At 38.9% G+C, this 25,399-nt stretch overlaps 1 protein-coding gene across 4 annotated transcripts in view; it reads left to right on the top strand.

Annotated features, from left to right (window-relative positions):
* TRAPPC9 (trafficking protein particle complex subunit 9) overlaps window positions 1-25,399 on the top strand; it is a 453,395-nt gene that overhangs the window by 36,203 nt on the left and 391,793 nt on the right. For all 4 annotated transcript variants that reach the window (XM_084509339.1, XM_084509336.1, XM_084509337.1 and 1 more), the window contains 5 exons: window positions 5,810-5,936; window positions 10,689-10,834; window positions 15,333-15,418; window positions 22,970-23,096; window positions 24,779-24,911. In XM_084509339.1, the coding sequence (XP_084365465.1) occupies window positions 5,810-5,936; window positions 10,689-10,834; window positions 15,333-15,418; window positions 22,970-23,096; window positions 24,779-24,911 (619 nt within the window). The remainder of the gene's footprint in view (window positions 1-5,809; window positions 5,937-10,688; window positions 10,835-15,332; window positions 15,419-22,969; window positions 23,097-24,778; window positions 24,912-25,399) is intronic.

Below are 25,399 nucleotides of genomic sequence, written 5' to 3'. Positions count from 1 at the left end.
TATATGTAAGTAGAAATACGGGTGTTTAAAAGACCATCCATCTGCTTTGGTGATCTCCCAGTATGATGTCCATTTGAGTCCATTTGATGTCCATTTGGATGTGCTTCGAAAAGAACAAAAAGATTCAGGAGTGCTGCTGAAAAAATGCTTTTTTGAAAGGATTGGAAAACTCAAATCTGTTAGCTGAGAGAGCTGGCATGTTTTCGTTATCAGCTTTCAGACAGTTTGTCTCGTTCCTTAAACAATGAAACTGGCCTTTTCTCAGGCAAGAGGAGCCTCTTCTCTTTATTGCTATTGCTCAATATTACAATATTACTGTATTAATACTGCTCAGTGGTTTACATCCTGATCTTGTCCATACAAAATAAATTCTGAAATGTTTTTCAGAGAGCACAGACATCTGGAGTTAGCTCAGGTACAGTGGAGGACCAGGTGCTGAAATTTTAATGGCGTTTTTCTGAACTCTCACTTGGGCTGTGTCAATTTTTTGAGATTCCATCCCAAAATATTTCTGTGCCGGGCGTGAATTTCAGACTCACTGTGACGTAACGTGTACACGTTTTATGTGATTGCTAAAACATCTTGTATTAAAAGACCAAATTTCCAAAAAAACTTGGTGTATTTAGGCAGCCTCTCCCCATTCTTTCTTCCTCTGTGGTGGTCTTCAGAAGCAGAGAGCATTATCCTGACACAGACAACTCCTCTGCATTTCGGCTGTGGTGAAACCAGGTATTTCTCTTTTCCCTCTCCCCTGCAGCATTAGGAGTAAACCAATGATTGCTCTTTCAAAGATGAACTGTTACATGGCAAATAACTGAATCCCCTCGTACTCAGTCCTTCCTTGTAAGGATGGAGCCACTTGCATGAATAGATCATTATGAAAAGCAGCAAAGTGGGTCTTATCCAGCTCTCTATGGCACAGATAAATTATTTTCCTATCGTTCCTTCTCTTTTCCATCTCAAACTGTGAATTTTATTAGTTTTAGTCCCGCTGTATTTATTTAGAGATTTATTTTGCTTGATTTCTCGGGTTCATATACTATACTGTCTGCCAGCGCTTTCTGCTTTTCCCCGTGAGAATATCTTCTGATTTTTTTTATAGACAAAAAGTGGCGTGGGGATGTTCAATTTGCTCAGTTAAACGCGGAGATCAGAGATGGGAAGTTTGTTCCAGGTGACACTTGCAGTGTTCCTTTCAGAGCAACTTGCTTGAGACCCATGAGCAGTTCGAAAGCAAGGTTAACTCGCTCCAAGTCTTGCTCTTCCGAAAAATATTAGAGGTGCGATTTGCTACAAATGTAGAAAATGCTGTCAGCTAATTCCTCTCAGACTTTATGTAATGGAAAAACTGGTGATGCTTGCCTGCAAATTAGAGGAGACCTGCTCTGTTCTGCTGAATTAAACAGCTGAAATAGTGAATAAGTGGGTTGATCGGGCAAGTCTTGCTAAGATGCTTCACTTACAACGTTAGCTTTCTTGTAGCGAAGAGGGATGCACTGAATGTACAAATAGGATCCTTAACTGTCCCTCGGCATCTCTCCCGAGCTAGAATTTGAGGGACTCTTTGCAAGGTCATGAAGACCTCTGCACGTGTGCTGTAAGCTAGCGATTAACTTCAAGGTAAAAACAATTTGTAGCTGATTGTTCATGAATACTCACTGCTCCAGCTTTTGTTGAGGGTCTTGAAGCATTTTGTGGCCTTTCTGAATTGCTTTTTTTCTTTGAAGGATCAGCAGCATCTCGATGGCACGGTGGTGCAGATCGCCGCAGCAGCAGGCACTTTTCTATCTCCTCCAGTTGGAAGGTGGCTCATCAGGCAACTTTCTGTTATGTGAAGGGAAAAGTTGCAGTTTCTGGGTACAGAAATTACCGTTTCTTGTGCTTCTTCTGCTGTCAGACTGACTGTTTTCTGTCTTGTTCCTTGTAATTTGTCAAGGAGAAGTCTGACACTTTGTTCCTGAGAGCGGGGTGGGCCAGCTGGCTGCCACTTGACGGAGCTGACTGCTGCATGAGGTCTCCTCTGACTTCTTCTCTGATGCCATTTGCTGTTTTCAAGGGGGAAGGAAAAGCTCAGCCAGCACAAACAACCCTGGGTACCAGCTTTTTTTTGTGTTAAAACTCAGATTCTGGGCTTACCACCAGGGGAAAATTGAAGTCGGAAGGCTTGTAGCTGTTTGTTTCCTTCCTTTCCTTTTCAATATTTTAGCAAGTTGTGGAAGGAACCAGAAAGTCATTCGTCTTTCAGTGCAACTGGCAGGTCAGACATAAACCGTTCCCTTTCCTCAGTCTGCCTTGCTGCAGATTGCTCTGCGAGGGACAGAAAATCTTCATCAGTACAAGACCCACCACGTGCTTGCCAAAATACACTGTATGTTTAATATTTGACTCCTTTTTAAGGGGTAGTGGCTGTGGCTGGGTATATGCTACATTTCTTGAGTTAAAACAATTGTTTTCTTCTGATTTTCTCTGTTATTTGTTTGTGTGATATGGTTAAACATTTGGTTACCAAAGTCCTTAAAAATGTTCCCATATAACCGACCTTCTTCCCTGTCCTCTTCAGATTTTTTCAGTGGCTCCATAATTGGGAAATGTTGCTTCACGTTATTGTGAAACTGGCAAAAAGACTTTTTTTTTCATATTCAGTAGCTTTTAGTCACAAATGATTTCTAACTCTGCAACTGAGGCTTTCAGATTTTTGCGTTCTCATCTTAGAAAAAGGCTCCAAGCAGGTTTGGGACAAAACCAAGTTGATTGTGTTGACGTGAAGTAGTTAAGCAAAAAAATTACCAATAATATTGGTGGACTTGCAAAATTTTCAGTTATCAGAAGCGGCAAGAACATGGTAAGGAAAATAATTCAGTATGAAATAGGGGAATTGCATTATGAGGGTGTAATGAGCACACTGAGATGCTTGAGTGGCAGTCCTGACCGTGGCTTTGTGCAGCTTTGTTTTGGTTGCAGCCCTTTTATGATCCCGAGCTTTCAACAAGCCTGCAGAGAAATTGGAGAAGAAGATCGGGAACAGTTATTCCACGTGAGAAAATAACCCCTCATTTCTCACTCAATAAATCAACCGCCCTAAAACCTGCACAAGAGCATTCAGGGGGGTTTCCGGGTGCGGTGCAGGCTTTTAAAGCTGTTGAGGCTAATTCACAGGTCAGAGGATCAAGTGGCGATTGCTTTCCTGCTGACACACACAAGCACGAAGATGCTAGATGGGCAACCACCTCTGAGTGCAGCCGTTTTCCATCCCTTCTGTCCAAAGAGGAAGAAAACTGCCAATAGGACGGATTTTTTTCAGGTGCTTTTCTCCTAGAAAACGGCAAATAGCATCCTCAATGCTGTAGCCTGAAGTTTGTTATGAAAATAGCCTGGAATTGCTACAACTCCTGGCTGTGCTATGGTGTTCCGAGTGTCTGTGTATGTCTAAAACATGTTTTCTGGAGTTATTTCGTACACCCCATTACAATGTGGTGAGTAGCCTGAGACATGTCAGTGGAACAGAGACATAAGCAAGGCAATTTGTCATTTTTATGGAAAAAAAAAAAAAAAAGCAAGCATAGGTGTGGAATGGTGTCAATAGCATGTAAGCTTCAGCATCTCATTGCTTGGTCTGACAGGCAGCAGACAATCTAGGAAATAATCAAATGCCTTATAACAATAAAAGGGGATCCTACTGCTTAGTTCTCACTGGGCTTTATGACTCTGCATTGAAAATCCTTGGATGAATCCTGAACCTTGACGTTGCTGAGCTGAGCGTGTGGGATTAGCTGTCTCGCAGCAGCACCTGGTGAGATGTGCTCTTCCAGAAACAGGTCCAGGACCTCCCTGAGCAGTTTAACCTTAAAGGAGAAAATGATTTGGTTCTTTATTATTGAGCGTGCTGTTTCTATTTACGGTGTTTCGCTGTTATTACAGGTTTTGAGGAAGATCAGGCAGGCAAAACCGAGCAAGTTAAGAGTATTTCTTCCCTGCCATGTCCTGGTAAAGGAGAGCCCCCTGTTTGTGTTGTGAAAGTTGCTGATTTTGTATTTCCTGACAATTCACACTGGGCAGGAGCTGGATCTGCAGCTGTAAAGGAGCAAAGAAACGGCTTCAGGATGTTGTAGAATCATTCACCGTTTGTAAATCTGACAGCTCACTGCTGTCCTTATGTTGAAATGAATGGTTCAGTATCTCACACTTCACTCTCCCTTTAAATGAAGCCCTCCTTTATCTTTTAAGGGGAAAAGATATGAATAAGAGAATCCTTTGTGTGATCTCCGTGGCGTATCTGGCTGCCTCTGGAAGTTGCTCTGCTGCATTTTGCACTAAAAAGGAGTGAAGTGGTAAAAACTTGGAAGGAGGGTGAGGTGCGGATGGCCAGGAGGCAGCAGCAACTGCTTGAAATAATGGAGCAGTAGAAACACTGCTCTGACTTTACCTCTGATGGCCACCTAGTCCAATTTAAGCCTGGACTGTCACCAGCTGTGGCTTTATTTAGCAGCATCTTGAAAACCTTCAGAGATGAGATTCCACAGCCCCTGGGGCAGTTTCTCTGGGAGCTGCTCTTGCTCTGCTCTGCTGCAGGTTTTCCAGATACCCAACGTGAGCCACCCAAGCTGCTGTCTGAGGCTGGTGCTCCTCGTTACACCAGCTGGCCCTGCTGGGAAAGGTTTGGATCCACCAGCTTAGTGGAGGTGCTGATTAGTTTCCCCTGGATGCGCCTCAACTTCTCTTCATGGCCCACGGGCTTCAGATTACTGATGGTAACGTTCCAACCGTGCCTGATTGCACCTCAAACATTTTTGTGCTTCTGCACCTGGGGATCTTTGGGACTTCTTACTGGGTTTGCTCCTGAAGGCACGCTGTGCTCCTCGTGGTGCCTTTTCTATTTTGTTTTATCTTCATATATTTAGATTTCTGGGTATTTTCAAGAAACAATATAGCTATTTAATAGTTATTTGTACTGGCAGCACATGTATAGAGGGACGTGTACACTGTACCTTAACCAAGGTAGGTCTCAGTCTTCAGCTACCTCATTCTCACATCTAAGCACACAGTTCCAGGTTTGTTTCTGTTTGCAGACTCTGGTCTCATCAGACAAATACAATTTTATCCTCAGCTCATATATATCCCAATAGACATTTTTTTTTTCCTGGAGACATACTCGTATAAATTGGTGGAAATAAGGGATGAAATTCAGAATCCTTTATTGTATATTATTGAAGGTGACGTGAATAATGTATGTTGGCTTGAATGTTCTTGTACTTTTACATAAAACTAAAGAAAAAAAAATTCTTGTCTGTTACAATTTAGCAGCATAGTGTAATTGTTTTAAAAATAAGGGAGTCCTAACACAAGATAGCATGAAAACTAATTTGTTTCTCCTTTGCAATTAGTATTGTTTCAGCTGGTGTTTGAGGACAGGGCTTGTTCATGTAATATTGTTCCTATCAATAACCTTTACGTGCTTGATACCGTTTGCTGTGGATATTTAGATTTTCTATCTCAATTATAGAAATTGTTGTCTTGACAATGAAAAAAACTAACAAAGGGTAGGTATATGCTGATACTTTAAAAATTCTGAAAGTCCATAAAACTATCTTGCTCATTAAAGACCATTTAAGTAGCTTTGGTCCATCCGTTGAGGCTTCTGGTGCACAATTTAAGCATTGTAACGCAGACATTTCTTGGCATTCCATTGGAGATATTTTGTAAAAATGCAAAAAAAGCAAGTAACGCTTCAGGTTCTAACTTCATCTTTAACTTTTGTTGCGTGCAAGTTGAAAACGTTTCTGACTCTCTTTGAAACAAATTTATTTTCTAGAAAAGAAAGATGTCACGCAGAGCTTGGAAAGCTACACAGCAAAGTGCCCTGGCACAATGGAATTCATCACTCTGCCAGATGGTTTGAAGCTACCTCCTGTTCCGTTCACCAAATTGCCTATTGTGAGGTAAGACTCCAAAATGCAATCTTTAACTTTTCCACAGGACCTGTCAGATTTTAAAGGATACTGGAAGGATGTAGTCTTCTCAGTTTACGTAAGCTGTTCACAATAACATGAAAAAATGTCAAAATGTCAAATTGTTTTGAGAAGTTCTTAAGCAAAAATAGAGCCTTTGAGTAGAAAATACTTTCCGTGGTCTTTAGTTTCAGAAGGAGAGAGAATTAATTTTTTTAAACTGTCAGTCAAGAGTTTCTGATACAATCTAAGAGAAAATATTTTATAATTGCAGCTGAGATTTAAGTTAGATACCTGCTTGGAACTTGGCTGGGACTGAAGCCTGTTGTAGCTGTTCCTTTTCAGATGTTGCATTTTGAGTTTGGGCCTTTCAGTGGCCTGTTCTAAATCCACATTGCATTTCGTGCCTGTGTTCCAAAGCCCACCACGCAGTCACTCCAGTGAGCAATACCTGGTTTAGACTAAAGCCTGGTATTTGAGAGAGACACAGAGAGAGAGAAGAAACAGCCATTTGGCATCACTGATAACAAAATCTTTGTCAAGAAGTGGTTTTTGGGAGGAAGGGTAATTGGTATTCAGAAGAAGTATGGGGGAAGTTCCTGAAAAGAGTTCTTGGAGAGATTTGAGTTCTCTGTGGGATGTCATCAATGTTTCATGAAGCAATGTTCTGGTATCACAAGAAAATAATAAAATGTATAACCGAAGAGTGAAAAGTCCATTTATTTGCAGATTACTTTCAGTAAATGTCTCTGAAATGAAATCAAGGTTTTACACCAAGACCGGTTTTCATGCTGTAGCTAGTTTTACCAGATCCTCTCTAACTTTTACTGAAGAAATACATGCTGTCTAACTCTTTGTAGTTCATTTGCAGTGATGTCTGCTCACATGAGCAATTTGTTGTGTGGGAGTTGCTCTCTGACGGCACAAATTTAACCTGAGCACATACCTGAGGTTGGATGCACATGGGCAACGCACTGGCGGAGTTCTTAAAAGTGTTTTGTCCCCTGCTGGGACCAAGCACAAAGCTGTGCATTGGTTTGCCACCTAGGCCACGTGTTATGTCTGCTCCTGGGGGAAAAATGCAGCTTCTCCAAGGTCTTCCAGCTTTGTCCTCTCAGTGCCTGGGCAGGATTTCCTTAGCCGTGAGCAGGTATTTGGGTTGGCTTTGCTGGTAGCTGCTTTGTTTTCCCTGCTCAGTGGCACAGCACACGTTTTGGAGAGGCAGCTGATACCAGCTTCTTTGCCACATAACACACAGGGTGCACTTAGGATCCTAAATCTGTAACTGGCACAACCACAGTTACACGTGGGAGTGGGGAAGTTGTATGATTAATTTATTTTCAGCTGACCTTGAGGTGGATTTAATTCCACTGTAACTCTATGGATAGTTCTAAACTAGTCATCCTGCATACTTGCAGTCATGAGAAGGTGAGCACATTTAGGTTTTTCTGCCCAAATTTGAATTCCTGCTTAAGGATGAGCTGAATGACTGAATCCCATTGCCTGGTTTTCTGTTGACATTACAGATGGTTGATGGCAAGTTCAGGTACCTGTCTCTTAGACAATTTCCCTGTCTCCATTCTGAATATATAAAATAGATCCCTAAATACATCCTGAAGGTGAGTTTCTGAAGGCCAGTCAAAACTTTTGCCACCAGATTAACAATATTTGAGCGGGGAAAGGCTCTGCCTTTCTCCCTTAAAATGTTTTCTGCTTGGAGAGAAGCACATTTTCTATTTTGAGAACCACGTTACATTTCCTTGCTATTCCGATGCCTAGCGTTAAGAAATTGCTCACCACCCAGGTGCAGCGATCAGTGTGAGCTTTTGCTGACCTGGCTGCCGTTGGAGAGCTGCTGAAAATAGTTCCTGCAGTTCTGCCACGGGGCAGAACTGAGGAGACAAACAGCAGGGCTGCTTAACAGGGAATTGCGGATCACTCTCCTCTTCCCCTGCCCCTTCTTCTTCTCTTTTGGAAATCCTATAAAAGCCATAGTGATAAAAATCTGTTAGCTGACAAACTATTTAGTTGCATTTACATATAAAAGCCTCCAGTTACATCTACGCAGCAGAGCTCATGTATTTTACAGCTGTCCAGCTTGTTGGAAAACAGCTCAGTGCAGGACTGCAGCACTCTTTGAGCTCAATCCTGCTAATTTTCGAGACACAAATGATAAATGTGTGGCAATGGGGTTTTGGCCATGGTTGAATAACCCAAGCTTATGATTCAATCTATGCTAGAGCCCTCTAGAAACAAACTTCTATTGGTGCTGAGGTCTATTTACTGTTGGCGTTTTGTAGCCTATTAGTTTCTAATCCATTCAATGTGCGGTGCTTATTTTGGATGCAGATTTCTTAATCAAAGTACTGTCAAGCATTGAAATGCCTTGGTGAGGTCAGAATGTAGTAGCACTGTTACCTTTTTTCCCCCCACACCTATAAAAGAATTGAAGAGATTTGGCTTGGAAAAGTCTTCATAGCTCATTATTCATGTTAGTTAGCATTTAAAGCCTAGAGCTGTCCCTTATTTAAGTATTTACTCCTGATATTCCATACAGGCAGATTCATTTCTATTTTTTCTACCACATCATTTAACTAGAAACTCGGTCTACTATTTACAGACTTTAAACGTGTTAATATTGTTATATATTGTCTTGTAACCTTTGGATTTTTTTTTTAACATTTCAAATGTTGTAGTGCAATATAGAAAGCTTTTTTTTGCATTTTTAATTGTTTTGACGAAGCTCCAGAAATTAAGAGCACGCAGGATGGGAAGATTTCCATTGTAGCATACTATGAAATCATCATCTAGGATTTTTTTAAACGCAAAATAGGAGAATTTAATGTCTTTCTATTCTAATAGATGCACTGTTTACTTATGTAGAGTGTTTAAAAAGTATTTTCATTTCCCCTCTGAGCAAGTTTGTTCTCAATTAAAACATTTTTTTTTCCAAAGAAAAGATTTTGTTCTTCTGGGTGGGTGTTGCAATTTTTTGTAATTCCCAATTGTCACCCATCTGAATTCATTGGGGCTGGGCCCAAGGCTAGGAAACGTATTTTATTCAAGCTTTTCACCCAAAGGAATTAAAGAAGTTGCTGTATTCGGTGTGTGACCTGTGAGTTCTCCAACAGGTGACTGAAGGACATTGCTTCCCCTGCTCTGCAGTGAGATAAAAAAGCTTACACAACGGTATTTATGGAAGAGGGGTGGGTGAGACAAAGCATTTCTACACGGAAAATAAAATCCAAATGTATTGTTCATTTCCTCAACAAAGTGTCATTCACACGTTTTGCTTTAAATTGCATTCTAAATTGAATTAAAACCCAATCCAAGAGGTATTGTGCTTGCTTCGAGGAGCAATCTGTGATAGTTTCTCTTTATTCCCAAAGTCTGTTGGTCTGATGCTGACCCGAAGTGTTCCCAGCTGATAATGTGTGTTACATTTCTTGTTCCAAACTACTTTGGGTGTTCTCCAGTAACTTCTTATCAGGTGTTTGATATCAGAGAGAACTCGTCTTGTGATATTCCTCGTAGACCTTCATCATTTTTAGCAATAGCACATCATCTGGGATGATTTGGGTTATTTTAGAAGCAAATTGCTTTCTTGTATGCATGCGCTTTTTATTAGTGAGGATGTTGGTTGACAGAACCGTCCTTTATTGTTCTCAGCTCCCAGACGTGCCGAGGACTTGAAGTAGTTTTGTGTTCTCAGCATTAGGTTATTGTTCTGAAATGTAGTGTGATTCTGTGACTGTGGTGAGTGACTTCAGTTATCTCGTGTAAATGTTACAAAATCATTTTAACACGTAAAAAAGAATGTGCTTTTCAAAATAAAGACATTTGATTTTGTTTCGGTGACCTGTACAGCTGAGGATGGCAAATCTCTTTCATAATCCTCCAGTGTACTTGAAAAACTTCATAAAACACAAGAATTTAATCACATACAGCAACATTCATAGCCTCTTGGGTTTATTATGGCATTATCAAAGCAGTCCAGTGAGATAAATTTCACTGTGACAGGTGAATGGGGGAAAGGGGGGAAGAGGGGAGCTTGTCTTTGAACGGGTTGGGGTTTTCTAGGATTCCTCTGCGTGACTCCTCAACTGATTTCTGGTCTCCTAGGGTTTGGGCTGGGCTCTCTTCCTGCTGTTACTTTTGCTGAATATCCACTAACATCTCTCTTGTTCATATTTCTGATATTTAGTCTGTAATTTCCCACCAGCAGTGGAGGGCCAGTGGTTTTCTCTCTTAGTATCACAGGGATTTTGGTCTAGCAGAGAGATGGTCTAATAAATCATCCCCTTCCTGTCTATTTGTGATTGCTTTATGGGCCTTCAACAAGGCCACTCCAATTCCTGTCAGATTTCCTTCCTTCCAGATGCAACTCTTCACTCCAGCTGTTTGAAAACCTGTTTTATTCACCTTGAGAAGTTCTTTATTTGCATTACATTGTCCACTGAAATTTTGTTTGGCTTTTGCCTTGGGTTTAAGGTAAATATTTGATTGCTTTCTGCACTGGAGTTGTGGTGTATCTGCCATCAAGATGGTTTTGGTGTTCAGATACCTTTCTGAGGCCTTCCCTTTAGTTTTCTGGGAGTGGTGTTACTTTCCTTTTGTATTGTAGCTATTTACTTCATGTTTTCCATTTCAGGTACTTTAATCAGTATTTACTGAGTAAGTCACTTAATATTTATCAGCTCACTTTTAATACAACCTTCTGTAAAAGCTATTTTTACTCAACAGATCTGTGAAGCTCTTGAACCTCCCCACCAGTCTCCGACCTCACAAAATGAAAAGCCTGCTGGGTCAGAACGTGTCAACCAAGAGCCCCTTCATATACTCTCCAATTATCGCTCACAATCGCGGGGAAGAACGAACTAAGAAAATAGGTAAGGATAAGAATATTTCCCAGGATTTCTCATTGTTTTAGTAAATCAGAAATTCTTTCTTGGTCAAGGAAAGCAAACCTGAATTTTTATTTGATTTAATCATTTTTTTAGCCTGTTGTGCTGAAGGAGCAAAGCTTTGTTCTCCCCAGTGATTTTGAACCCGTGGGACAGTTCAGCCTAATTCAAAGTGAGGATTGAGTCACGTAGGGGATCAAATTCATTTTCAGAGGAGGTAACTAGTTGTTTTCTGCTCAAACAAAAGAGAATTCATACAAAACCTAGTTCTAACATGTTCCGGTGGCAGCAGGCAGCTTGGCTAGTTGTGTGTGCTGCCATGAGCTAGCTGCAGAGTTGGGTTTTTCTCTTTTCTGATAAGGGCATCAAACACAAAGACATTCAGATGAATAAGCTGCAGTTTTGGGGACAAAAAACGCAAATCAGCTTGACAGTGGTAGTTCATCACCCCTGTAATTTTTATTTTTGGTTAATAAATTGTTACTTTAATAACTAATTGATAATTGGGATTTTAAAATTGGTTTTCAGCTTTTTTCTTTCAGAAGAAAAAGAGAGCGTCTAGTTAATATCCTAGTTTGATTTAACTTAAACACAGAATGATTAGCTGATTAGTCATTTTCTGCCAGAGGATTATTTAATTTATTATAAACAAACTCTTCAGCACAGTAATTGTGTCACTGGAAATAGATTAAAAGGCTTGTTTCAAATCCTGGATTAAGTTACAAATATTGGTAGTCCTTTTTGTTGCTTTTGTGCATATCACAAATGCATGATAATTTTTAACACGGGCATTAGTGTCAGCAGAGGAGAGACTCGTGTGACTTTGGAATAGAACTGATTGTGAAAACCTGAATACAGAAATGTGCAGATGGGTGTCTTTCTTAATTTTGGCTCATTATGATATTCTTTTCAGTACTGTGCAATCGCAGTACTACTTTGATTTCAAAAAATTGCCAATAAAGGATAAGAAATTCTTAAAAATGTAGATCAGAAGGTGTATCTTATGCTATTTTTTTTTGGAAAACAGTTTGTATTTCTCTTAATTTGATAAAAAAATAGATTGGGATTTAAATTTTCAACATTCGATCTCATAAGTATACCACTTTTTTTTTTCTTTTTCATTTAAATAACATCTTATTGCTGATCCTGTCAAACAGGTGCTTTATGTAGTGTTCTTGTTCCTGGATGGATGCAAAACAGAGCTTCCAGTTTTTGGTAGCAGCACCGGTTGCTTTGTTCATGTGCAGTGGGTACCACAGGAGTGTTGCATTATACAAAGTAGTTTCTCCTTTTAGTTTTTTATTTAGCATTAGGAGATGTCTGAACTGCTTGTGAGCCTGTGAAGCTTTTGTCTTTTGAAGTACATATGCAGTGCTTTCACTTGTAAAAGCCTCTAACGTTTGGTTCTACAAACAAAAGAATACAGAGAACAAAAGCAGATACTTCTTTGTAAGAAGCAGAGGAATTTAATAAACTTAGAAAATAATTAAAATATTTAAAGACGTGTCTTTAATCTGCTTTAATTACAAACAACGACAATAGCAAATGAACTGTTTGCTGTTATGGAAATATGTAAGCTGTATTCTGGATAACTCATTGTTACAGCAAAGGAAATCAAGTGGTGCTGACAAACCAAAGGGAAACAAAGCCCTTTTGAAAAGTCTTAAAGGAAATGTTTTTTGGCTTCTGAGCTTTCAGCCTGATAAGCTTTTCTGATTGGAAACAAGAAATTGGATTATTACGTTCTGGTTGAGTTGCTTTGATACTACGCTAGTCGCGAGAAATAAACCTCAAGATTTATGACATAAAGTGATTTTTGTTGTGAAGTGCTGATAGTCAAAACGGCACTGCTTGTACTGTAACAGCTCCAGTAGTGCAGGTGGGCTAAATACTGCTCTGAACCATCTTGCTGGGTTTTACCTGTCCTTTCAACAGCTTTTCCCCTAGGGAAGCAATTCTGTAGTGTTGTCCTGGTGTTTTTTCACAGAATCACAGAATTTCTAGGTTGGAAGAGACCTCAAGATCATCAAGTCCAACCTCTGACCTAACACTAACAGTCCCCACTAAACCATATCCCTAAGCTCTACATCTAAACATCTTTTGAAGATGTTTAGGAAGGTCTTTAGGAAGGTCTTCTGGAAAGCAAACCTGAGGTCGCTGGTGGGAGCACCTTTTTGGTGCTGCTGGTGACCAGCGGGGTTTTTCTGCAGGAACGAGATCCCACAGTGTGTCCCATTTGTTTGCCTGAAAATAATCATCAACGCTTTTGTAGGGAGGTAGCTCACGGAATATTTGAGGGGTCAAACCTGCATAAACCAAGAAATGAGCCTAGGATCCTTTCTCTTTGAAAGCAGGGAGAGATTAAAACGTTGGACAAATTAACAGGTTTGTTGGTTTTGAGTAAAACTTAGATGAAATAATGAGTTTCCAACAGATATATGTATATTTTTTTCAGTAACTGACCTTTTTAGGATCACTTTTTCAATGTGTTTTCATTGAATGCATGTCAAAAAAAGGCATTCTCATCCCATGGTAGCTCAAATCCAGAACTGATACAACTTTGAGGACCGAAGTGCCTTCTTCTGGTGACTGTTAACCATAACGGGGGGTCAGTGCTCAAACATCTCTGCAGCTCTGTGCTCTTTGGAAGAGTTCCTTTGGGGACTGCAAAATGCATAAGATTTTGGATGCTCATAAGGAAGTTGATTAAAATAAAATTGTACAAAACATTCCATACAATTGTGCTTTTGAACATTTGGTTTTAATCGACTGTTTTACTTTGCAGGTTTCGTAGTAATATAACCTGTTAATATCTCGGGATGTATGTTTTTAATTTCCAGTAGCATTAATTGGAGTTAGACATTTGCATTAAGTATGTGTCCCTCGAGCTATCTAACGCTGCTTGCAAAATGTAATCAGATAGTGATTGTGAATGTGCAATTAGAGTACAGATGGTTTTAATTGTGAATTACAGTCTTAATAATCCCGTCTTTTTACAGAACTTTTTCTAATATCCTGGTAAAAAAGTGTTGAGATTGTGTTAAAATCACTGAGTAGAGTAGTTAAAAGATAATCAGTGTGTGTTATAGATTAGGTTATGGCATGATTTATTTAATCTGTTTAATGAATATTTGTTGGTGAGGGCTGCATGTGGGTACTGTGAGAAATTTGGAAGGTAGACAGAAGCATGCGGGCTGAAAAAAGTACAAAATGGTGCTGTAAAATAATCTTTCTTCATTGAGAAGCTCCTCAGAAATCGTATCTGTGCTGCTGTCCTCGCTTTGTTAAATTTCTCACCTCCTTAAACAAAATAAAACTTCCCAAATGTTACGCTTGGCAGGGTGAGATGTCTTTAAAGCTCAACCTCTGTTATCTGCAGTGAGATATAAACTGAAAGTGCAGCTTATATCTTGGCCTGTTTACTGGCCGTGTCTTTCCTAAATATTTCCAGAAGTCGCTTAATAATTGGTGTTATTGCTTAAGAGTCTCCCTTCTGTGAACCTCAAAAAATAAACGCATAAACATCGGTATCAACGGATCCTCACAATATCTTCCCCTCCTACAACATTTCCCAAACTTCCATAGAGAATTAGGAGGAGGAAGTGGAGATGGCATCTTAGGATCCTAGAGTAATTCGGGTTGGGAAAGCCCTCCAAGATCATCGGGTCCAACCATCCCCCTACCACCAATGTCACCCACTAAACCATCTCCCTAAGCACCACGTCCAACCTGTCCTTAAAGGAAATCATCCTGCTGGTGAGCAGATGCTTTCCTCATCCCTGGAGGTGCTCAAGGCCAGCCTGGATGGGGCTTTGGGCAAGCTGGGCTGGTGGGAGGTGTCCCTGCCCATGGCAGGGGGCTGGAATTAGATGATCTTCAAGGTCCCTTCCAACCCAACCCAACCTAACCCATTCTGTGATTTTATGATTCTCTAATTTCTTCTTAATGATCTTTTATTTATTAATATTGATTTATTATATATCCTAAGCTGTATGTAGATGAAGATTTGCTCCCATTATTGTTAATATCCTTTTTCCCGTGGTGTTTATTCCCGATCTGGTTGCTTTTTAACCAAGTCTTGATGATGCGCGGTGCTGTGTACCTTGTACCTGCCTCCAACCACGGGAGTGTTGAAGCTTTCAAGTGGCCAACATTTGGGATATCTTTAAGTACTATTTTGAACTGATGCCTGAGTTAATTTTGTCGATGCAATGTTGGCACGCAGGGGCTCTGGAGCACTACTATTATTAATATAATGAGTGTATTAACGAATGCTTCCGGTCCTTTAACCCGTTGCTTTGCCTCTGATTTATGGCTTGTGTCCCTTGGTGCACTTGAACGGAACTGGGGCTGTGCAGCTTACAGAGAGATGTTAATTTAGAACATAAAGCCAATATAACAACCTGACAGCTCAGCTGATGCTAATTTTTGTACCACTATGATTAGGCAATTCCTGCTTTAATTCTGTAATCCTTTCTCTTAGACTTCCAGTGGGTCCAGGGAGATGTATGTGAAGTTCAGTTGATGGTGTACAACCCTATGCCTTTTGAGCTCCGAGTAGAAAACATGGTATGTATCTTTCTGCTTTTCATTATTTTTTCTCATCTCTTTCCTAAGTCAGAGTTTCAAATATGGTTTTCTAGTAATCAAATAGTTTAAAACCTGGTTAAGTCAGTCCAACCTCAGTTTAACAGTGCAGTCGTGTCAGTTTTATCAAGTTTTGCTGTGATGATGAGGTATTGAAATGAAAACCTCTGCCACTTGGAGTGTGTAAATGCTTTACTGTTACTGATCTGTAAATTAATTCTGTGTCTCTCTGCATTGCCTCGAACTCGTGCTGAAGAATGTACTGGTTTTCAAGTAATAATCATATCGTGAAACCTTAAAATCAGTGTATTCTTCCTCCTGTTATTTAAAAAAAATTACATTTATCCTAGCTTTTCAAATTCCCACCTTGATTACATTTTTTAAAAAATGAGGAATTAAGATAACTAGTTCTGGGAAGCTTTGATTTGTTAATAGAAGCTTCAGCTTATGGATCTGCTCTTCCCAGGGACAGATGTGATTTGAAAGCACTGGAAGCTAAAGGGATCAGAAGGGAGGACACAAAAAAAGGCAAGAATACCAGAGTAGCATTTAAGGTTGGAAGGTTCAAGTCCAAGCTCTCTGCTGCTTCATGCAACTGTGTAATACTGCTTTTGTGGACTGCTTCCACTGGATACTGAAACAAAGTGGATCATTTTCCCCCCCTTAATGCCAATTAACAGGAGTTTTTTCATTGTTAACCATTTAAAGGTTAAGACTCCTTAAACTGCTAAACCAGATTAATCTCCAGCCAGTCCTAATGCAGTGTTAGCCTTTACGTTAAATATTTCCACCTTTTCTCCAATCGTTACTATTGCTTTAAAAATAAATCCTGTCTCACAAAGCCCACTGTTCTGTTGGGCTAAGTGAGTTAGGGTATATTTATTTGCTCTTTATTATTATTATTATTATTATTAACAGGTCTACTTAAAGGTTACTTAATATATTAACGTATATGAAGTAACTGTAAAGCTGTGCATCACAAGAGACTCTGTAGAAATCAGTTTAAGAGCATTTTGATTTATAGTCTAATTTGTATCGTGGAAGTAATGATGTAATTATATATTTCAATTTGGGGGGGATAATTTTTTAATGAGGAAATTTCCTGTGAGTGGTTGCATACCCTTAAGAACTTGGACTAGTTATTTATAAGGGTGTGCGCTCCATCCATTCACTGGATTACTACAAATTAATTGTAGGAAGGATACTACAAATTAATTGTAGTAGCACGACTCCTCCTTTTTTTCTGTTAGGATGATAGCTGTGTTTTGAACTAATACTGAATTTCGGTTTTATTGGTAAGGATGAGAGGAAGGAGGCAAGCAGACTGGACGTTTAATAGAGACGACTAACGTAATTCTGTAGTCAGTGATCTATAAATAGAGTGCTTTGAGATATTCTGCTTTGCTCTGATGTCATCTCACTGGGGAGGGAACGTGGGATCTCCATCTCCTAAATTTGAGTGGACAGGAGAGTGAAAAACCTGCACGAACATGAAAGCTGGCACTGTTTTGAGCAGTGGGTTGGACACAAGGACCTCCAGCATCTTCTTTCAGCCTAACTTGCTCTGATTCTCTGATCTCATCTGTGGGTTCTCTAGAGTGTGGGAATAATTATTACTTTATCACAAGAACGAAATCTTTTGTTTTTATTTTAATAATTCAGGGTGTTTAATATTTTAAAGTATTTTATTTTATTATTAGTGATTTGTTTTATTATTAATGTCTACTTATGCCTCATGCCTCCTTTTTGTCTTTTTTTCATGTCACGTTCTTTCACATTATTTAACCTCAGAATCATTTGTGTAGTGAGTGTCATTTGCACTTCTGTCATTTAATGTCAGTTTTAGCTTGTCTGTCCCACAGTTTTTTTCCTTCGGACTCAGCACCTTACCTGTGCAGTATGACTGCTCACTCAACCTTGTTTCCAATGCCTGGCAGTCCTTTGAGTTCTCCATCACATGGTTTCCTTTGCTCTTTCCCTTTATCATGGCTCACCATCAAAACAAAACGGTCTTGAAATCCATCGTCTCACTCCTTTTTTCTAATTTTCCCTTTCTGTCAGCTTTCAGTTTAGTTTATTTTGTTCTTTTAGCTTACTTGCTGCATGTTAAATAAACCATGGAAGCGTTGATCCAAACTTCTATCAGGATAGTTTTCCTTGTGACATCGGGTAAACAACTTAGTATTGAGATACAGCACAAGTTGTTAAGGAGCACGATTCCTCATTGAAAGGCTCCTCTAGCTTTTTTCATTATTTGAAGCATTAATGTAAAATATATTTAGTTTTATGAGACTGTGGAGGCATGACTTTGATCAGTATTATTCAGATGAGAAGCCCTATAAAGTTGGAACAGTTTATTTTTGTTGTTGTTTTTCTTCAAAACTCTTTGCCCATCTTCCTTGTTCTTGCTGTTTATTCCTTGACATGCATATTCATGATTTGGGAATCTATTTAGATACTTCTTTTTCATATTTTTCATGTGTGTCCCATTTCTTAAAACTTTCCTGTCTTCTGTATCCCGGTCTTCTTTTGGTCCATATAGCAAGAAGGCCAATCCAATGAAAGGTGCAGTAGTGTTTTCAAAATGACAAATTAAAATGGCATGGACTGTTGAGGTGGTTAGGTCCAACAGCTGCATATTTTGGTCAGTAAAGCAAAGCAGGAGAGATCAGAGGCATTGTTTCCGTAGTACTTAGCAGGTACCTTCAATCAGCATAGTGAGGGAGAGGCAAAAATGAGCCTAATTTTCTTTGTCTGCAGCAGGTCAGGCAGAATATTTTTTGCTGTCCTTGTGGTCTAACCCAAGTCAAGAGTAGATTTGACGTTCAGCTCTACATAAGTACATGCAGCACTTCACTTTTTTCCAGGAATATCGATTTCTGTTTAGACTTGTTCAGGTACCTGAATGGTCGCCTTTATCTCTCGTACAGTTACCAAACCCTTTTTCTATCCAGGAAAAAAATGACCTTTGGATTTCAGACCTTCAAATAAAAACCCACAAAACCAAGCTGGTAAATCTCCAGTGTATTTACTTTGTATCTTGGAAAAAAAATGTTTAAAGCAGTGCGAAGTGTTTTAAGTCCTGTAAGATTTTAACTACTTTTTCCTCTTTGTTTCTCAAGTTTCATTTCAAAAACAAATGAGCTGTCTTCACAGGCTGAGAATCGTTGTGGGAGTGTTATTTATTCAGTGAAAGCATCTTTTTACGTACTTTCTGTAGAAAATGGAGCCTTCTTACAACCACCATTGATATATACAGAGCAGTGGAAGCTGTATTGCAGTAAGTCAGTATTGACAAACTGAAAAATACTGCCACAACACATAGGGTTAATGTAATTTAGAGTATTTAAAGCTCATAACCCAAAAAGAAAGTCTTTTTTCTATAGGTCTCATTCTGTTTGGAGCATTTGAAGACAACTGAAGTATTTTGATTAATGATAGTTTGAGAATAGCTGCTGCTTTTTATTTTGTAAACTTCAAAACTATGCTGTTAGCCAAGAGCACTTTTTATGTTGATATTTAAAAATAACATCTAAAATTTCGATAGATCTTTTTGTACAACCTGTCCATGAATTTAGCTCATGATCATTCAAAATATTTCCATGAACTGCTCTTTGGAGAGTTCCTATCTATGTAGTCTTGAGAGAATATTTACTTACTGATGGGCTGCATGTCATTGAAGCTGTCCTGGACAAGAAAATACACAGAAAAGGTTGGTGGAAGAAGGGTAAAAATGGTTGTGGTTGAAAATTCCGAGGTCTGCTTAAAACAGTCTCGCTGGAAATACTGGGAGAAACTTCCTTTTAAATTAATATTTGGTAATTTTCATGTGAAGTATTTGACAGCGTTGTATAAAGTATGTTCAGTGAGAAAACGAACTTTGGCAGTGGTACTTGGGGGAAAAAACAGCGATTGCATATCAGGATTGGTAAGTAAAGCCTAAAAAGGCACTTAGATACTGATGTTGTTTTAAAAGCATCCCCAAAAGCTACCATTTGCATACAAGTTTTTCTGTTTCTTTGAAACTAAATCTAGTTTGGAAGTGATTGAAAGGCAGGCTGTAGTAATAGCGTGCATATATCCTCTCTAAGACAATTTAGATAGTTTTACAGGAATACAAGGAAATAAAAATCTTTTTGCTTCTGATTCATATATTCCCTGGAGGAAGCCTTGCATACAGATACAGTTTTTCAATTTGGTCAAAAACAGCAGTGATTACTAAATATTATTACTGAGATCAAGTACAAGACTCTGGGGAAAAAGAAATCTGACACTTGCCTCCTTTTTCTTTTCCTTTTCTTCTTTCTCCACATCAGATACCTTTAGGTAAAGGATATAACAGCACTTCAGCCTTGCTTTCATTGTCTCCATAAAATTAATTTTTTTTAGGCACCAGAGGGCAATGTTGGGCAAATATTGCTGAATCCAGCACGTAGCAGAACTGGAAGTGTCTTTCAGACATTGTAGATATGTCACTGTCATGTAAAATTTATTTGTGTGGGTCAAGTTTTCAGAATAATTATCTTGATTTCAATTCATGCCTGGAACACTGAAGACTTGTTGAGCTTTATATTGTATTTTTTTTTTCCATTCGATGAGCTTTTATGCTTTCTTGATGTCTATTTTTAAAAGCTTGAAGTTTCACTGGAGAGTAAAACTCTCAGAATGAGAGAATTGGATTAACGATGTTTTTTCCTTCATGTGTTAATGGACTTGAGGCTCTTAATTTTTTAGCCCAGGAATAGTTTTGCTTAGTGCAGATGCTTTGGCATTTCCATTGCATTTGTTCTCTAAAGATCTCTTCATTTTCCTTTGCTAAAGAATAAATTGGGAATGCATTTGTAATACATTATAAGAAAAATATATCGTGCTGAGCACTTTTTGTTATCAGTTACCCTGTGATCAGTGTGGATAACGTCAACATTTTCCCCCTTTTTTCCCCCCATGGTTTCAATTTCTCCTTGACTGAGCCAGAAAGGCAATTAGCTTCCCCCTCCCCCTTGGCCCAGTGAAAATTGGGCTAATTAGGACCGCGTCTTAATGAGAAGCTTCCTGTATTTTGGAAAAGGGACTGGGCCATAGTTTTGCAGTGGTGTTGTAGTTTCTTAGAGTTTATGTGCATTTGGGGACATAGCCAGGAATGGAAAAATGCTGCTGTATTGTTCCAAGGTAGGTTCAGTGTGGTCATTAGGAGAAAGACTGAAGTGGGAAGGCTGCTGAAGCACTGTGTTGTTACCTAATCCCCTCCTAGAAACTCCCATTGAAGGAAATTGCAAAATACCCTAGACAAAAATGACACCTTAATGTGACACTTTAAATGACACCTTATTTACTACGGTTGATACTAAACAAGACTTTGGAGGGTTTTTTTAATAGTTGATTTTTTAGGATTTTCAGTCCTTGGATGACAGGATTTAGTTGAGGCGAATCCTAAATGATTCCTGTGTATATGAATATTTGGCCAAGTGATAGCTCAGTGCTTTGGAGACTGAAATAATTTCAGAAAGCCTTCTATACCTGTTGCAAAGGTGAGTTCTGGAGTGTGTGGGGGTTTTTTGTGTTGTCAGATTTGCCTCACTCAAAGCAAAAGCAGAAGGATTACGATGAAGAGTGAGCCTTAGTGTAAAGTGTAAATGCTCACCCCTCTTCTGGGGTGTGGATCCCTCTGCAAGGATTCCTTCAATCAATTACATTGCATCCTATCTAAAATTAATTTGTATTGACCGCTTATTGCAACTACAATTTTATAAGCTTTATTATGAAATCGTGTAAAGAATGCAGCAGAAAGGACTGCAAGCAAGGCCTGGTTGTGTTCCTAGCTACATAAAAGCACCCTTTTGGAAAGCAGCGCCCACTCCTACGCTGATGAGGTGGGAGTCACAAAGCATCGATGCTCTGCTAGACCGGCTGGCGAAAGCAGAGTGAGACAGAATTTGATTTATGAGGTTTTGTTGTGGGGATTGCTTCTTAGAACAGAATTCTGTAGGAGAAACTAGGGGAAAAGTAAAATTCAGTAGAAAGGAGGGTTCAGCAGGATTTTCTTATAGCATTTCAAGTGAAATGATTATATTGTGTGCAGTGGTAGAGAAGGATACAGGTCTCTGAAGAACCTTTCCACAAAGACAGCTTGGTTTGAAATCAGCTTTGTCTCACCAATGTGTCGTCTACAAAGAAGTAATCGCTGGAATGAAGGATTTAAGCTTTTGGGTACATTAGGCGATGTGTGAATAGTTAATTAGGAATTTGTCGACGAGGTGGTGGTGGTTAGACCCGGTGCAAATCAGGTCATCGAAGACTTAATCAACAGGTCAAGACTCAGTCATTTCCTGGATAATCCAGGCCGTGCCATTTTCCTTTCCTTATTATATGAGTAGCAATTAGGATCATTTCTAATTGAGGAGGAGAAACAGAAGAGTGCTGGTCTGCCTTTTACAGCAGCTGCGAACTGCAGAGGTACGCCATTCAGAAACCTCTTGAAGGAGAAAGTAGGCAATCAGACGTTTGCAAAGGAAAGCAGGGCCAGTGCTCTGGCACTGTGCAGGTACCACTGCTGCTTCTTCACCTCCTTGTGTAGTCTGCAGTCTCTGTGGTTTTCTGTCTGAAAGTGTAAGTTTTCGCATCTGTCTTTCCAAAACTAGCACCTACCTCTTATAGAGACTCTTGACTTCCTGTGAAGCATCTTAATGGAGCTGAAGTTCAATCCAGTCGTACTTACTGCATTAATAGTTGGGTATCATCACTTTTAATTAATAAATATATAGAAGCAGCCATTAACTTAGTCTCCCGTGTTTGACAGCAGTATTTATATTACTTCTAAGCGCATACTGTGCTCAAGCATCTCAAACTTGTTAACTGAGCTTAAAAAAACCAATCAGTTTACTCAAGAAGGTAATGCTGTGGTTCTTAGCACATTAAATAATTTATTTTTTTGGTTCCACTTCATATTTTGTCCCATGTTATAATTTTAGGGTGCTCAGAGATTTCTCCATCATCACCCAGTCTAGCTGCAGGCACCTAGGCTTGTTACGTGGTCAACTGAGAGAGGTGAATGCCTTATTCCAACTCCTAATTTAGCCTTGTAGGTTAGCTAATAAAACTAGACTTACTCTATTTTCTGTAAATACTCATTTATTTTCTCCATATAGATAAGTCCTTTCTGGACAGGAACTTTAATTAAAGCTAAGGAAGCTAGAGACATTTGATTTCCACTGTCCAAAATGTGTGCTGTACAGGTGCAATTAAGTGTAGATAAAAAACAAAACACCTTGCAGATAATATCACTTGCTCTTTTTACTTACTATTTGTATTTCATGTATCTTTCCCGCCTTAGAAAGATCCTGAAACACATCCTTTTCTCTACTGAAGACAAATGTTGCAGTAATACTGGAAGCATACTTAAGTCACTGGAACTTTAAACCAAAGCAATTGCTAGGAGCAAATTTGAATAAACCGTAAATTCTTGGATGATATAATGCAAGAGATTGGAAGTGTATATTATAAATGGATTTATCTGTGTAATATGACTTTTTGCAGGGTCTTCTGACAACAGGAGTAGAATTTGAATCTCTTCCTGCAGCCCTTTCTCTACCTGCAGAGTCTGGTCTCTATCCGGTAACTCTTGTTGGTGTTCCTCAAACCACTGGACAGATTACTGTCAATGGTAAGGGATGCATTTCGTCACTCTCCTTCTAGCAGGACAACATTTTATGTCTCTGTGAATTACACGTTTGTCTGGCCCACTTTCAACTGGTGTGCTTTATATATTTGCTACTCTGAATTCTCCTCAGTGTGTAAAACAAACAAAAAGTCCCAAACAAATAGAGCTGTTTAATACACTAGACTTCATTAAAACCACAGCCTGTGATGCTGAAAATTCACTTGGTTGCGACAGCAGCAACGAACACATGTTTTCAGTATCTCCAGTGTGAGAGGGAAAGGCTAATGAACTCAAACTCCACCTTATTAATGTTTTCATTGGAAAGCTTCTGAGAAAAATGACGAACTTTTTCATGAGAATGCAGAAGATAATCTTGCAGCTCATTTTTCTTAATCGTGTTCATCTAAGATTACAGAAATGTTTGCCGATTGTTTGTGTAGAAACAATTTAGCTGCTGTGTGTAGTCTGTTGCACTCGAGATGTCGTTTCATTAATAAGCAAAAAGAGAATTGTGTTCATAGTAAGTGGAGAGAATTAAAGAACTTTTTTTGGAAGACCAGCAGATCAGTCTCCTAGAAAAGGAGGAGATGATAGATGCAGAAAGCAGTAGTACTGAATCACATTAACAACACACAATTTTAGGTACATGCTCCTGGAATATAGAATTTCAGGGAAAGAACTGTTTTAATAAAATTAAACACCAAAAGAAGATGAATTTGAACTTGAAGAAACTCTGTTCTCACTGTGTTTTCTGCTCATAAAAAGAATCTTCTTCATTTCTGTTTTTTTTTTTTTTTTTTTTTTTTTTTTTTCCCCTCAGAAACTATTTCAGTAAATACAGAATAGCATCAAAGCATTGAGGAACAGTTGTGCTATAGTTGTCTGTTTTTAGTTTCACACACTAAAAATGTATGGCAAGTAGAGGAGTTGATTTCTGTATTTGGCCGTTACTTGGGTGTCAATGAATTAAATTTGACTTGAGATACAAGTTGTATATATTGCTTGGCAATGAATTGCTGCTGAGGTATTTGCCTGCTAAATCAAACTTTTGGAGATGACCTGTGGACTTGTATAGCAGGTGCATACATATATACATATTCAATAATGTCTATATATATCTGCAGTCTTTTATGGCAGCAGTATACATACATAGATATTCAAAAAATAAATTTAAATCATTTGCTTTGGGATTTTTTTAATAGCTTCTGGATGCTGTTGATACTCTTTCCTAACAATTTCATTTTTTTGGGAAAAAATAAGGGGCTCTCAACATATGTTGAAGGGTAGCAGGTATATGTGCAGTGGTGGATTAGGCGATATGGTATTGTGAAATGCTGGTCTTTATAATACAACTTGTGATGTTGATCTTTTAAAGGTTCCTACTGAATTTAATGCATAGTAGAAATTATGGAGTCTAATTTTTAAAATAATTGTGTATGTCATAGATCCAAAGGCATAGATGTGCGTTGTTTGTATGATGTCATTTATTTAAAAAAAATTGTTATATATGGTATTTGAAAATCTTTTTAATACATATTTTGTGTCCTGAGAAGATTCTTCTGTAAAGAAGGTGGTGTTTTGCAAAGCAAAAGCACTGGCAAGATCTGACTAGTAAGGTTAATGTATTAGACATCTCAGCAAACAAAAAAACTTGTGCAATATTTGTGTTTTCTTCCAAAAATCAGGTTACCATACGTCAGTTTTTGGAGTCTTCAGTGATTGCCTTCTGGACAATCTGCCAGGAGTGAAGACCAATGGCTGTACTGTTGAAGTCATTCCAGCTTTGCCAAGGCTGCAGATCAGTACCTCCCTTCCAAGGTGAGGAATTTAATAAAATCAGGCTTTTATTTGGTTATATTGCTGTGTGAGTGTTCATAAATGTTTATAGAATGTTGAAGTAAAGAGGTAACCCACAGATTAGTGTAAGCTGGAAGGGGGAGATCAGCTGGTCTAGGACCTTGGTTGAAGCAGGACCATCTTTGACAAGTGATACATCTTTAATGTCAGACCAGGTTGCTCAGGGCATTATCTAGTTGTCTGATCACACTCAGAAAAGTTCCCTCTACCTCTCCCCTTCTCTTTTTCAAAATGGAACAAACAGCCTTTGAACCTGTCCTGTGTAACTCCTAATCATTTTGATACCCCTCTTCTGGACTTGCTCCAACATGTCAATATTTCTGTTGTATGGGGAAGCTCCAAACTAGATAGATACCATACTACAGAAAAAACACGTTTAAGAGGTACAGGAAGAATTAATTAAAATAACTTCATTATACACTCACCAAACGTGTCACAATTGTTACATG

Source organism: Aythya ferina (assembly GCF_964211825.1).
Source record: "Aythya ferina genome assembly, chromosome: 2".
Classification (NCBI taxonomy): Eukaryota; Metazoa; Chordata; class Aves; order Anseriformes; family Anatidae; genus Aythya; species Aythya ferina.
Note: the sequence above shows the minus strand (reverse complement) of the source record. Positions and strands in the feature narration are given on the sequence as shown.